General features: G+C 42.2%; 1 protein-coding gene across 5 annotated transcripts in view; it reads left to right on the top strand.

Annotated features, from left to right (window-relative positions):
- The window catches only part of LOC139758185 (transmembrane protein 208), a 144127-nt gene that overhangs the window by 117769 nt on the left and 10158 nt on the right, over positions 1 to 16200 (top strand). For 3 of the 5 annotated variants that reach the window (XR_011714784.1, XR_011714785.1, XM_071679397.1), the window contains exon 4: positions 10184 to 10370. Coding sequence is in view for 3 of the 5 variants with exons in the window: in XM_071679397.1 (XP_071535498.1) it covers positions 10184 to 10321 (138 nt within the window). In the remaining 2 variants the exon portion in view is untranslated. Of the gene's footprint in view, positions 1 to 10183; positions 10465 to 16200 lie in introns of those variants that run through there. The other 2 variants (XM_071679398.1, XM_071679396.1) reach the window with 1 other exon arrangement.

Raw genomic sequence — 16200 nt, 5'->3', positions numbered from 1 at the left:
GGTAACGTAAGGGTAAGAGAGATGTGTGGAAATAAAGAGAGCGTGGTTGAGAGAGAGGAAGAGGGTGTTTTGAAATGGTTTGGGCACATGGAGAGAATGAGTGAGGAAAGATTGACCAAGAGGATATATGTGTCGGAGGTGGAGGGAACGAGAAGTGGGAGACCAAATTGGAGGTGGAAAGATTGAGTGAAAAAGATTTTGTGTGATCGGGGCCTGAACATGCAGGAGGGTGAAAGGATTGCAAGGAATAGAGTGAATTGGATTTATGTGGTATACCGGGGTTGACGTGCTGTCAGTGGATTGAATCAGGGCATGTGAAGCGTCTGGGGTAAACCATGGAAAGCTGTGTAGGTATGTATATTTGCGTGTGTGGACGTATGTATATACATGTGTATGGGGGTGGGTTGGGCCATTTCTTTCGTCTGTTTCCTTGCGCTACCTCGCAAACATGGGAGACAGCGACAAAGCAAAAAAAAAAAAAAATATGTATATATATAATATATATATATGTATATATATATATATATATCTCCCTGGGAATAGGGGAGAAAGAATACTTCCCACGTATTCCCTGCGTGTCGTAGAAGGCGACTAAAAGGGGAGGGAGCGGGGGGCTGGAAATCCTCCCCTCTCATTACTTTTTGTTAATTTTCCAAAAGAAGTAACAGAGAAGGGGGCCAGGTGAGGATATTCCCTCAAAGGCCCAGTTCTCTGTTCTTAACGCTACCTCGCTAACGCGGGAAATGGCGAATAGTTTGAAAGAAAGAAAAAGAATATATATATATATATATATATATATATATATATATATATATATATATATATATATATATATATTCCATACTATTCGCTATTTCCCGCGATAGCGAGGTAGCGTTAAGAACAGAGGACTGGGCCTTTGAGGGAATATCCTCACCTGGACCTCTTCTCTGTTCCTTCTTTTTGGAAAAAAAAAAAAAAAGAAATGGCCCAACCCACCGCCAGACACATGAACACACACACACGTCCACACACGCAAACATACACTCCCACACATCCCAACGTACACACATATATACACACACAGACACACACGTATACACACATGCACACACTTCACGCTGTCTGCCCCTACTCACCCCCATCGCCACCCTGCCACACACAGAATAACATCCCCCTCCCCCCTCATGTGCGCGAGGCAGCGCCAGGAAAAGACAACAAAGGCCCCATTCGCTCACATTTAGTCTCCAGCTGTCATGCAATAATGCCTGAAACCACAGCTCCCTATCCACATCCAGGCCCCACAGAGCTTTCCATGGTTTACCCCAGAGGTTTCACATGCCTTGGTTGAATCTATTGACAGCACATTGACCCCAGTATACTGCGTCTTTCCAATTCACTCCATTCCATGCATGCCACTCACCCTCATGTATGTTCAGGCCACAATCGCTCAAAATCTTTTTCACTCCATCCTTCCTCTTCCAATTTGGCCTCCTGCTTCCCCTTGTTCCCTCCACCTCTGACACTTATGTCCTCTTTGTCAAACATATCTTGCTCATTCTCTCCTTGTGTCCAAACCATTTCAACACATCCTCTTCTACTCTCTCGACCGCACTTTTATTACCACACATCTCTCTTACCCTTTCATTACTTACTCGATCAAACCACTTCACACCATATATTGTCCTCATACATTTCATTTCCAGCACATCCACCCTTCTCCGCACAATTCCATCTATACCCCACGCTATATATATATTACTATTTTCTATTTTGCTTTGTTGCTGTCTCCCTTGTTTGCAAGGTAGCGCAAGGAAACAGACGAAAGAAATGGCCAAACCCACCCCCATACACATGTATATACATACACGTCCACACACGCAAATATACATACCCATACATCTCAAGGTACACATATATATACACACACACACACACACATGCATTTATACACATGCACACAATTCACACTATTTGCCTTTATTCATTCCCATCGCCACCTCGCCACACATGGAATAACATCCCCCTCCACCCTCATGTGTGCGAGATAGCACTAGGAAAAGCCCCATTCATTCACACTCAGTCTCTAGCTGTCATGCAATAATGCCCGAAACCACAGCTCCCTTTCCACATCCAGGCCCCACAGAACTTTCCATGCTTTACTACAGACGCTTCACATGCCCTGATTCAATCCATTGACAGCACGTCGACCCCGGTATACCACATCGATCCAATTCACTCTATTCCTTGCCCGCCTTTCACCCTCCTGCATGTTCAGGCCCCGATCACTCAAAATCTTTTTCACTTCATCTTTCCACCTCCAATTTGGTCTCCCACTTCTCCTCGTTCCCTCCACCTCCGACACATATATCCTCTTGTTCAATCTTTCCTCACTCATTCTCTCCATGTGCCCAAACCATTTCAAAACACCCTCTTCCTCTCTCTCAACCACGCTCTCTTTATTTCCACACATCTCTCTTACCCTTACGTTACTTACTCGATCAAACCACCTCACACCACACATTGTCCTCAAACATCTCATTTCCAGCACATCCACCCTCCTGCGCACAACTCTATCCATAGCCCATGCCTCACAACCATACAACATTGTTGGAACCACTATTCCTTCAAACATAGCCATTTTTGCTTTCGGAGATAATGTTCTCGACCTCCAAACATTCTTCAAGGCTCCCAGGATTTTCGCCCCCTCCCCCACCCTATGATTCACTTCCGCTTCCATGGTTTCATCCGCTGCCAGCTCCACTCCCAGATATCAAAAACACTTTACTTCCTCCAGTTTTTCTCCATTCAAACTTACCTCCCAATTGACTTGACCCTCAACCCTACTCTACCTAATAACCTTGCTCCTATTCACATTTACTCTTAACTTTCTTCTTTCACACACTTTACCAAACTCAGTCACCAGCTTCTGCAGTTTCTCACATGAATCAGCCAACAGCGCTGTATCATCAGCGAACAACAACTCACTCACTTCCCAAGCTCTCTCATCCCCAACAGACTTCATACTTGCCCCTCTTTCCAAAACTCTTGCATTCACCTTCCTAACAACCCCATCCATAAACAAATTAAACAACCATGGAGACATCACACACCCCTGCCGCAAACCTACATTCACTGAGAACCAATCACTTTCCTCTCTTCCTACATTCACTGAGAACCAATCACTTTCCTCTCTTCCTACATGTACACATGCCTTACATTCTCAATAAAAACTTTTCACTGCTTCTAACGACTTGCTCTCCCTCACCATATATTCTTAATACCTTCCACAGAGCATCTCTATCGACTCTATCATATGCCTTCTCCAGATCCATAAATGCTACATACAAATCCATTTGCTTTTCTAATCATTTCTCACAAACATTCTTCAAAGCAAACACCTGATCCACACATCCTCTACCACTTCTGAAACCACACTGCTCTTCCCCAATCTGATGCTCTGTACATGCCTTCACCCTCTCAATCAATACCCTCCCTTATAATTTACCAGGAATTCTCAACAAACTTATACCTCTGTAATTTGAGCACTCACTCTTATCCCCTTTGCCTTTGTACAATGGCACTATGCAAGCATTCCGCCAATCCTCAGGCACCTCACCATGAATCATACATACATTAAATAACCTTACCAACCAGTCAACAATACAGTCACCCCCTTTTTTAATAAATTCCACTGCAATACCATCCAAACCTGCAGCCTTATATATATATATATATATATATATATATATATATATATATATTTTTTTTTTTTTATTATACTTTGTCGCTGTCTCCCGCGTTTGCGAGGTAGCGCAAGGAAACAGACGAAAGAAATGGCCCAACCCCCCCCATACACATGTATATACATACGTCCACACACGCAAATATACATACCTACACAGCTTTCCATAGCTTACCCCAGACGCTTCACATGCCTTGATTCAATCCGCTGACAGCACGTCAACCCCGGTATACCACATCACTCCAATTCACTCTATTCCTTGCCCTCCTTTCACCCTCCTGCATGTTCAGGCCCCGATCACACAAAATCTTTTTCACTCCATCTTTCCACCTCCAATTTGGTCTCCCTCTTCTCCTTGTTCCCTCCACCTCCGACACATATATCCTCTTGGTCAATCTTTCCTCACTCATCCTCTCCATGTGCCCAAACCACTTCAAAACACCCTCTTCTGCTCTCTCAACCATGCTCTTTTTATTTCCACACATCTCTCTTACCCTTACGTTACTCACTCGATCAAACCACCTCACACCACACATTGTCCTCAAACATCTCATTTCCAGCACATCCATCCTCCTGCGCACAACTCTATCCATAGCCCACGCCTCGCAACCATACAACATTGTTGGAACCACTATTCCTTCAAACATACCCATTTTTCCTTTCCGAGATAATGTTCTCGACTTCCACACATTCTTCAAGGCCCCCAGAATTTTCGCCCCCTCCCCCACCCTATGATCCACTTCCGCTTCCATGGTTCCATCCGCTGCCAGATCCACTCCCAGATATCTAAAACACTTCACTTCCTCCAGTTTTTCTCCATTCAAACTCACCTCCCAGTTGACTTGACCCTCAACCCTACTGTACCTAATAACCTTGCTCTTATTCACATTTACTCTTAACTTTCTTCTTCCACACACTTTACCAAACTCAGTCACCAGCTTCTGCAGTTTCTCACATGAATCAGCCACCAGCGCTGTATCATCAGCGAACAACAACTGACTCACTTCCCAAGCTCTCTCATCCCCAACAGACTTCATACTTGCCCCTCTTTCCAAAACTCTTGCATTTACCTCCCTAACAACCCCATCCATAAACAAATTAAACAACCATGGAGACATCACACACCCCTGCCGCAAACCTACATTCACTGAGAACCAATCACTTTCCTCTCTTCCTACACGTACACATGCCTTACATCCTCGATAAAAACTTTTCACTGCTTCTAACAACTTTCCTCCCACACCATATATTCTTAATACCTTCCACAGAGCATCTCTATCAACTCTATCATATGCCTTCTCCAGATCCATAAATGCTACATACAAATCCATTTGCTTTTCTAAGTATTTCTCACATACATTCTTCAAAGCAAACACCTGATCCACACATCCTCTACCACTTCTGAAACCACACTGCTCTTCCCCAATCTGATGCTCTGTACATGCCTTCACCCTCTCAATCAATACCCTCCCACATAATTTACCAGGAATACTCAACAAACTTATACCTCTGTAATTTGAGCACTCACTCTTATCCCCTTTGCCTTTGTACAATGGCACTATGCACGCATTCCGCCAATCCTCAGGCACCTCACCATGAGTCATACATACATTAAATAACCTTACCAACCAGTCAACAATACAGTCACCCCCTTTTTTAATAAATTCCACTGCAATACCATCCAAACCTGCTGCCTTGCCGGCTTTCATCTTCCGCAAAGCTTTCACTACCTCTTCTCTGTTTAACAAATCGTTTTCCCTAACCTTCTCACTTTGCACACCACCTCGACCAAAACACCCTATATCTGCCACTCTATCATCAAACACATTCAACAAACCTTCAAAATACTCACTCCATCTCCTTCTCACATCACCACTACTTGTTATCACCTCCCCATATATATATATATATATATATATATATATATATATATATATATTTTTTTTTTTTTTTTTTTTTTTTTTTTTATACTTTGTCGCTGTCTCCCGCGTTTGCGAGGTAGCGCAAGGAAACAGACGAAAGAAATGGCCCAACCCACCCCCATACACATGTATATACATACGTCCACACACGCAAATATACATACCTACACAGCTTTCCATGGTTTACCCCAGACGCTTCACATGCCTTGATTCAATCCACTGACAGCACGTCAACCCCAGTATACCACATCGCTCCAATTCACTCTATTCCTTGCCCTCCTTTCACCCTCCTGCATGTTCAGGCCCCGATCACACAAAATCTTTTTCACTCCATCTTTCCACCTCCAATTTGGTCTCCCTCTTCCCCTCGTTCCCTCCACCTCCGACACATATATCCTCTTGGTCAATCTTTCCTCACTCATTCTCTCCATGTGACCAAACCATTTCAAAACACCCTCTTCTGCTCTCTCAACCACGCTCTTTTTATTTCCACACATCTCTCTTACCCTTACGTTACTTACTCGATCAAACCACCTCACACCACACAATGTCCTCAAACATCTCATTTCCAGCACATCCATCCTCCTGCGCACAAGTCTATCCATAGTCCACGCCTCACAACCATACAACATTGTTGGAACCACTATTCCTTCAAACATACCCATTTTTGCTTTCCGAGATAATGTTCTCGACTTCCACACATTCTTCAAGGCTCCCAGAATTTTTGCCCCCTCCCCCACCCTATGATCCACTTCCGCTTCCATGTTTCCATCCGCTGCCAGATCCACTCCCAGATATCTAAAACACTTCACTTTCTCCAGTTTTTCTCCATTCAAACTCACCTCCCAATTGACTTGACCCTCAACCCTACTGTACCTAATAACCTTGCTCTTATTCACATTTACTCTTAACTTTCTTCTTTCACACACTTTACCATATATATATATATATATATATATATATATATATATATATATATATATATATATATATGTGAAGCGTCTGGGGCCAGATGAGAATATTCCCTCATAGGCCCTGTCCTCTGTTCTTAATGCTACATTGCTGAGGCGGGAAATGGCGAATAGTTTGAAAGAAAGAAGATATATATATTTATTTATTTTGCTTTGTTGCTGTCTCCCGCGTTAATGATGTAGTGCAAGGAAATAAACGAAAAGAATGGCCCAACCCACCCACATACACATGTATATACGTACACGTCCACACACGCTAATATACACACCTTTACATGACAACGAATACATATATATACACACACAGACATATACATATATACACATGTACATAATTCATACTGTATGCATTTATTCATTCCATCGCCGCCTCGCCACACATGAAATAACAACCCCCTCCCTCCTCATATGTGCGAGGTAGCGCTAGGAAATGACAACAAAGGCCCCATTCGTTCACACTCAGTCTCTAGCTGTCATGTAATAATTCACCGAAACCACAGCTCCCTTTCCACATCCATGCCCCACAGAACTTTCCATGGTTTACCCCAGACGCTTCACATGCCCTGGTTCAATCCATTGACAGCACATCGACCCCAGTATACCTCATCGTTCCAATTCACTCTACTCCTTGCATGCCTTTCACCCTCCTGTATGTTCAGGCCCCGATCACTCAAAATCTTTTTCACTCCATCTTTCCACCTCCAATATTTGGTGTCCCACTTCTCGTTCCCTCCACCTCTGACACATATATCCTCTTGGTCAATCTTTCCTCACTCATTCTCTCCATGTGACCAAACCATTTCAAAATACCTTCTTCTGCTCTCTCAACCACACTCTTTTTATTACCACACATCCCTCGTACCCTGTTATTACTTACTTGATCAAACCACCTCACACCACATATTGTCCTTAAACATCTCATTTCCAGCACCTCCACCCTCCTCTGCACAACTCTATCCATAGCCCATGCCTCGCAAACATACAACATTGTTGGAACCACTATACCTTCAAACATGCCCATTTTTGCTTTAACGAGATAATGTTCACGACTTCCACACATTCTTCAATGCTCCCAGAACTTTACCCCCTCACCCACTCTATGATTCACTTCCGCTTCCATGGTTCCATCCGCTGCCAAATCCACTCCCAGATATCTAAAACACTTCACTTCCTCCAGTTTTTCTCCATTCAAACTTACCTCCCAGTTGACTTGTCCCTCAACCCTACTGTACCTAATTACCTTGCTCGTATTCACATTTACTCTCAGCTTTCTTCTTTCACACACTTTACCAAACTCAGTCACCAGCTTTGCAGTTTCTCACACGAATCAACTACCAGCGCTGTATCATCAGCAAACAACTGACTCACTTCCCAAGCTCTCTCATCCACAACAGACTGCATAGTTGCCCCTTTTTCCAAAACTCTTGAATTCTCCTTCCTAACAACCCCATCCATAAACAAATTAAACTGCCACGGAGACATCACACACCCCTGCCGCAAACTTACATTCACTGAGAACCAATCACTTTCCTCTCTTCCTTCATGTACACATGCCTTGCATCTTTGATAAAAACTTTTCACTGCTTCTAACAACTTGCTTTCCAACACCATATGTTCTTAATACCTTCCACAGAGCAACTCTATCACCTCTATCATATGCCTTCCCCAGATTAATAAATGCTACATACAAGTCCATTTGCTTTTCTAGGTATTTCTCACACACACATATATATATTTTATTTTTTATTATACCTAGTCGCTGTCTCCCGCGTTAGTGAGGTAGTGCAAGGAGATAGGTGAAAGAATTCCCCAACCCTCCCACATACACATGTATATTCATAAACGCCCACACACGCACATATACATACCTATACATTTCAAAGTATACATACATATACATACACAGGCATAGACACATGTAGACATGTACATATTAATACTTGCTACCTTCATCCACTCCCGCTGTCACCCTGCCACACATGAAATGGCACCCCCCCTCCTCCTGTGCATGCATGAGGTAGTGCAAGGGAAAGACAACAAAGGCCACATTCATCCACACTCAGTCTATAGCTGTCATTTGTAATGCACCTGAAACCACAGTTCCCATTCAACATCCAGGCCCCACAAAACTTTCCATGGTTTACCCCCAGACACTTCACATACCCTGTTTGAATCCATTGACAGCAGGTCGACCCCGGTATACCACATTGTTCCAATTCACTCTATTCCTCGCACGCCTTTCACCTTCCGGTATGTTCAGATCCCGATTGCTCAAAATCTTTTTCACTCCATCCTTCTACCTCCAATTTGGTCTCCCACTTCTTGTTCCCTCCACCTCTGACACATATATCTTCTTTGTCAGTCTTTCCTCACATATTCTCACCATGTGACCAAACCATTTCAATACACCCTCTTCTGCTTTCTCAACCACACTCTTTATATTATGACACATCTCTCTTACCCTTTCATTACTTACTCGATCAAACCACCTCATACTGCATATTGTCTTCAGACATTTCATTTCCAACACATCCACCCACCTCTGCACAACCCTATCTATAGCCCATGCCTCACAGCCTTATAACATTGTTGGAAAAACTCTTCCCTCAAACATACCCATTTTTGCTCTTTGAGATAATGTTCTCGCCTTCCACACATTCTTCAGCCCTCCCAGAACCTTTGCCCCCTCCCCCACCCTGTGAATCACTTCCACTTCCATGGTTCCATCCACTGCTAAATCTACTCCCAGATATCTAAAACACTTCACTTCCTCCATTTTTTACCATTCAAACTTTCCTCCCAATTAACTTGTCCCCAATCCCTACTGAACCTAATAACCTTGCTCTTATTCTCATTTGCTCTCAGCTTTCCTCTTTCACACACTTTATCAAACTCAGTCACTAACTTCTGCAGTTTTCTCACCGGAATCAGCCACCAGCCCTGTATCATCAGCGAACAACAAATGACTCACTTCCTAAGCCCTCTCATCCACGACAGACTGCATACAATATACACATTCGTCGTTTCTTGCATTAGCGAGGTAGCATTTAGAACAGAGGACTGAGCCTTTTAATCCTTAGAAAATCCTCAGTTGGCCCTCTTCTTTGTTCCCTCTTTTGGAAAAGTGAAAACTGGAGGGGAGGATTTCCAGCTCCCCACTCCCTCCCTTGGGGATAGGGGAGAAAGAATACTTTCCATGTATTCCCTGCTTGTCTTAGAAGGCAACTAAAAGGGGAGGGTGTGGGGGCTGGAAATCCTCCCCTCCCTTTTTGTACTTTTCCAAAAAGAGGAACAGAGAAGGGGGCCAAGTAAGGACATTCCCTGTAAGGCTCAGTCATCTGTTCTAAATGCTACCTTGCTAATGCAGGAAATGATGAATATGTATGAAGAAGAAGAAGAATGTATATATGTATGTGTATGTGAGTGGGTATGGCCTTTCTTCATCTGTTACCTGGTGCTGCTTCACTATCATGGGAAACAGCATTCAGGTATGTAAAAAATATAATGTGGATCTCTACCTGAATCTTTGGTTTGTTTGTGATAACTGATAATTGTTTCCTTATCAGGCCCCATGTCGAGGAGCCCAGTTGCTGTGGACTAATATTTTGGGTCCATGGTTCTTCCAGGAAACTCCAAAAGAGCCTGAGGAACGGGTGTTAGACAAAAAGCAACGGAAGTTGGAACGAAGAATGAAGTACCGCTAGTATTGTTGTAATTTTCTTGTACATTTAGATGTATTAATGTGCGGTTATGGTAAGTGTTCTAAGTGGGCTTTTTTTAATTATTTTTTGTCTACTCTATTTTGTAACCTCGTGGTTAAATTTTGTTAATAAGAAATTATTCTGTACTGTATAGTTTTATTTATTTCCTACAGATAATGACAGATTTGATGTTTGTGTCGCTCAGTATGATATCAGACAGTCCATATATTATGTTATGTATGTAGTGTGAGTGAACGCGTTTCTTTCATGCTGTGTAATTGATAAAAGAATATTACTGTATATCGTGTCTAAGATCCAGATCCTCATTGTTGAAAGTTTAATAGTTTCTCCCTGAATATTGCAAGTACTCTCCATACAGTATTGCAGTACTCAATAGTTTTACCTATTTTTGTGGTTTTCCTGAAATAAATGTAGGTGTGAATTGATCATGCTGCATTCTCTTTTGCATACCAGATAATAATAAGAAAATAGGGCTGATTGAAATAGTGGGCAAGTTGCTGAATTTCAACAATTTGAACCTGCCATGCAAAATTGTCTTCATGATGATATGTCTGTAAGAGTAGTGATAGGTATGATGGGAAGTGCAAGCAAACTGTCTCAAATTTTTAGGCTTAAATTAGATTCTTATGTGTTATGTGCTCACATAATGTTAGGAAGTATAAAGAAGTATGTTCTGCATTTCTATTATGCCCCATTAATGAACTATATCTGCTGGAAAACAGCTTGACTGGGCATATCTGATTGGTTTGAGTTCTCTATCAACAAGAACCTTATTAACCCACTAATGATGAGTATCATCTGCTGTGTGAAAATGATAAATTTTTCATGGGATTTTGTTACTGAGTCCTTTACAAGAGTGTATAATCAAAATTTGAATAAAAGACTGGAAAATGCCCTTTTTAGAGTGGCTCCTTTTCCTGCCACTTATCTGTGGTATACACACAAATGACAGCAGTCTGCAATTATGTGAACATAAACTGCAATAAACTTTACAGTATTGAAAAACTGCATCAAATATGAAAGGCATAACAGTATCAATTTTTGGCACATTCATATCTAGTAAAATGAAATCCATATTCATTTGAGTGGCAGGTAATATTATCATTCATCTTTGATGTAAATTCTAGCTGCTACATTTATTTATTGCTTGTATGCACATACGTACCCATTGTCAAATGCCAATATAAAATTTTTTTATTGCATTAACTGAATTTTGTACGGTGGCTTTGCTTATATTTAGCATGAAGAAACACAGCTCATCTTACAAAGATAACGCATTCCGTGAAAATTCTTGACACTTAAAATTTAGATGGTCACCATTCTTGGTCCAGTGTTTTGTACCAACATACCTTACCATATCTTTTGCCTTTTCAGTGGAGAACTGTTTAGGACCAGCTAATTTACAGTTAGTGCTGTGAAATTTCTTGATTGCAATAACAAAATGTCATGAAATCTAACAAAGTTTTTTGTTGCCTAGTTTCCTGTATAGCATCCAGGAATGTGTAACCCATTTATTTATGCAGGAGGAAAGCTATATGGAGCAATGAAGAGTTTTTATCAAGAAGGAAAAGTGTATGTGTGAACAGGTAGAGAGGACGGTGAGTAGCTCCACTTGAAGCTGGAACTACTGCTGCATGGGTGTGTGATGTCTCCATGGTTATTTCATTCATTTGTGGATGATGTGGTGAGGAAGGTTGACGCAAGTGTCTTGGAGAGAAAGGGGCAGGTATGCCGTCTTCAGGGCTGGAGGGAGGCCTGGGAAGTGAGTTGGCTATTGTTTGCTGGTAGCAGATTCGAGTTGATATTTGAATTTGAGGGTGTGTGTGAGATGAGAAAGTTGAGGTAGCTATGAATAAAAACAAGGTTATTAGCTTTAGAAGTGCAAAGAAAAAGGTTACTTGAGGTGTGAGTCTGAATGGAGAAAACTTGGAGGAAGTGAAGTGTATTAGATACTTGGGAGTGGAGATGGCAGTGAAAGGAACCATGAAAGCTGAGGTGAATCATAGGGTGGATGATGGAACAATGGTCCTGAAAGCAATAAAGAAAATGTGTGGGAAAAGAGGTATCACTTTCTGGCAGGACAAAGATGGGTGTGTTTGAAGGTATAGTTGACATGATGATTTTGTATGGATGTGAGGCATTTTTTTTTTATGATAGCTGAGACAGTATGGGCATCTTAAGCCCTAATTAAGGCCATCCCATTAATGCTACATACAAATCCATCTGATTTTCTAAGTATTTCTCACATACATTCTTCAAAGCAAACACCAGATCCACACATCCTCTACCTTTTCTGAAATCACACTGCTCTTCTCCAGTCTGATGCTTTGTACATGCCTTCACCCTCCCAATCAATATCCTCCCATACAGTTTGCCAGGAATACTCATTCCAATCCGCTCTATTCCTTGCACGCCCTTCATCCTCCAGTATGATCAGGCCCCAATCACTCAAAATTTTTTTCACTCCATCCTTCCACCTCCAATTTGATCTGCTTCTCCTTTTCCCCTCCACCTCTGACACATATATCCTCTTTGTCAATCTTTCCGCACTCATTCTCTCCATGTGTCTAAACCATTTCAACACACCCTCTTCTGCTCTCTCAACCACACTCTTTTTATTACCACACATCTCTTTTATCCTTTCATTACTTACTCGATCAAACCACATCACACCACATATTGTCTTCAGACATTTCATTTCCAACACATCCACCCTCCTCTGCACAACCCTATCTATAGCCCAAGCCTCACAACCATATAACATTGTTGGAACCACTATTCCCTCAAACATACTCATTTTTGGTTTCCGAGATAACGTTCTCACCTTCCACACATTCTTCAATGCTCCCAGAACCTTCGTTCCCCCACCCTGTTACTCACTTTTGCTTCCATGGTTCCATCCGCTGCTAAGTCCACTTCCAGATGTCTAAAACACTTCTCTTCTTCCAGTTTTTCTCCATTCAAACTTACCTCCCAAATAACATGTCTCAACCCTACTGAACCTTATATAACCGTGATCTTATTCACATTTACTCTCAACTTTTTTCTTTCATGCACTTCACCAAACTCATACACCAATTTCTGTAGTTTCTCACCAGAATCAGCCACCAGCGCTGTATTATTGGTGAACTACAACTGACCCACTTCCCAAGCCCTCTCATCCACAACAGACTGCATACTTGCCCCTCTCTCCAAAACTCATGTACTCACCTCCCTAACAACCCCATCCATAAACAAATTTAACAACCATGGAGACATCATGCACCCCTGCCGCGAAGTGACATTCTCCCGAAACCAATCAGTTTCCTCTTTTCCTACTCGTACACATGCCTTACATCCTTGGTAAAAACTTTCAGTGCTTCTAGAAACGTACCTCCCACACCATATACTTTCATAACCTTCCACAAGGCATCTCTATCAACCCTATCATATGCCTTCTCCAGATCCATAAGTGCCTGAACGTACAGGAGGGTGAAGGGTGTGCAAGGAATAGAGTGAATTGGAACGATGAGGTATACTGGGGTCAATATGCTGTCAATGGATTGAACCAGGGCATGTGAAGTGTGTGGGGTAAACCATGGAAAGGTCTGTGGGTTCTGGATGTAGAAAGGGAGCTGTGCTTTCAGTGCATTATACATGGCAGCTAGAGACTAAATGTGAACAAATGTGGCCTTTGATTGTCTGTTCCTGGTGCTGTCTCGCTGGAGGTGAGGGGCATGAGAATGCAATTTCCTGTGTAGTGAGGTGGTGAAGGGAATGGATGAAGGCAGCAAGTGTAGATGTGTACATATGTGTATATGTGTATGTCTGTGTATTTGTATGTATGTATATGTTGAAATGTATATGTATGTATATGTGCATGTGTGGAAAGTGAGCTGTGGTTTCAGTGCATTACACATGACAAGGAATAGAGTGAATAGAGTGAAATGGAGCGATGTGGTATACCGGGGTTGATGTGCTGTCAGTGGATTGAAGCAGGGCATGTGAAGCGTCTGGGGTAAACCATGGAAAGCTGTGTAGGTATGTATATTTGTGTGTGTGGACGTATGTATATACATGTGTATGGGGGGGGGGGGTTGGGCCATTTCTTTCGTCTGTTTCCTTGCGCTACCTCGCAAACGCGGGAGACAGCAACAAAGTATAAAAAAAAAGAATATATATACAGCGACAAAGTATTAAAAAAAAAAAAAAAAAGATATATATATATATATATATATATATATATATATATATATATATATATATATATATATATATATATATATATTTATTAATTTATTTATTTTGCTTTGTCGCTGTCTCCTGCGTTTGCGAGGTAGCGCAAGGAAACAGACGAAAGAAATGGCCCAACCCACCCCCATACACATGTATATACATACACGTCCACACATGCCAATATACATACCTATACATCTCAATGTACACATATATATACACACACAGACACATACATATATCCTCATGCACACAATTCACACTGTCTGCCTTTATTCATTCCCATCGCCACCTCGCCACACATAGAATACCATCCCCCTCCCCCCTCATGTGTGCGAGGTAGTGCTAGAAAAAGACAACAAAGGCCCCATTCATTCACACTCAGTCTCTAGCTGTCATGCAATGATGCCCGAAACCACAGCTCCCTTTCCACATCCAGGCCCCACACAACTTTCCATGGTTTACCCCAGACGCTTCACATGCCTTGATTCAATCCACTGACAGCACGTCAACCCTGGTATACCACATCGATCCAATTCACTCTATTCCTTGCCCGCCTTTCACCCTCCTGCATGTTCAGGCCCTGATCACTCAAAATCTTTTTCACTTCATCTTTCCACCTCCAATTTGGTCTCCCACTTCTCCTCGTTCCCTCCACCTCCGACACATATATCCTCTTGGTCAATCTTTCCTCACTCATTCTCTCCATGTGCCCAAACCATTTCAAAACACCCTCTTCTGCTCTCTCAACCACGCTCTTTTTATTTCCACACATCTCTCATACCCTTACGTTACTTACTCGATCAAACCACCTCACACCACACATTGTCCTCACCAATTTTTTTTTTGCTTTCCGAGATAATGTTCTCAACTTCCAAACATTCTTCAAGGCTCCCAGGATTTTCGCCCCCTCCCCCACCCTATGATTCACTTCCGCTTCCATGGTTCCATCTGCTGCCAGATCCACTCCCAGATATCTAAAACACTTTACTTCCTCCAGTTTTTCTCCATTCAAACTTACCTCCCAATTGACTTGACCCTCAACGCTACTGTACCTAATAACCTTGCTCTTATTCACATTTACTCTTAACTTTCTTCTTTCACACACTTTACCAAACTCAATCACCAGCTTCTGCAGTTTCTCACATGAATCAGCTACCAGTGCTGTATCATCAGCGAACAACAACTGACTCACTTCCCAAGCTCTCTCATCCACAACAGACTGCATACTTGCCCCTCTTTCCAAAACTCATGCATCCCCCTCCCTAACAACCCCATCCATAAGCAAATTAAACAACCATGGAGACATCACACACCCCTGCCGCAAACCTACATTCACTGAGAACCAATCACTTTCCTCTCTTCCTACACGTACACATGCCTTACATTCTTGATAAAAACTTTTCACTGATTCTAACAACCTGCCTCCCACACCATATATTCTTAATACCTTCCACGGAGCATCTCTATCAACTCTATCATATGCCTTCTCCAGATCCATAAATGCTACATACAAATCCATTTGCTTTTTTAAGTATTTCTCACATACATTCTTCCCACATCGGTATACCACATCGATTCAATTCACTCTATTCCTTGCCCTCCTTTCACCCTCATGCATTTTCAGGCCCCGATCACACAAAATC

Source organism: Panulirus ornatus, chromosome 29 (genome assembly GCF_036320965.1).
Source record: "Panulirus ornatus isolate Po-2019 chromosome 29, ASM3632096v1, whole genome shotgun sequence".
NCBI lineage: Eukaryota > Metazoa > Arthropoda > Malacostraca > Decapoda > Palinuridae > Panulirus > Panulirus ornatus.
Note: the sequence above shows the minus strand (reverse complement) of the source record. Positions and strands in the feature narration are given on the sequence as shown.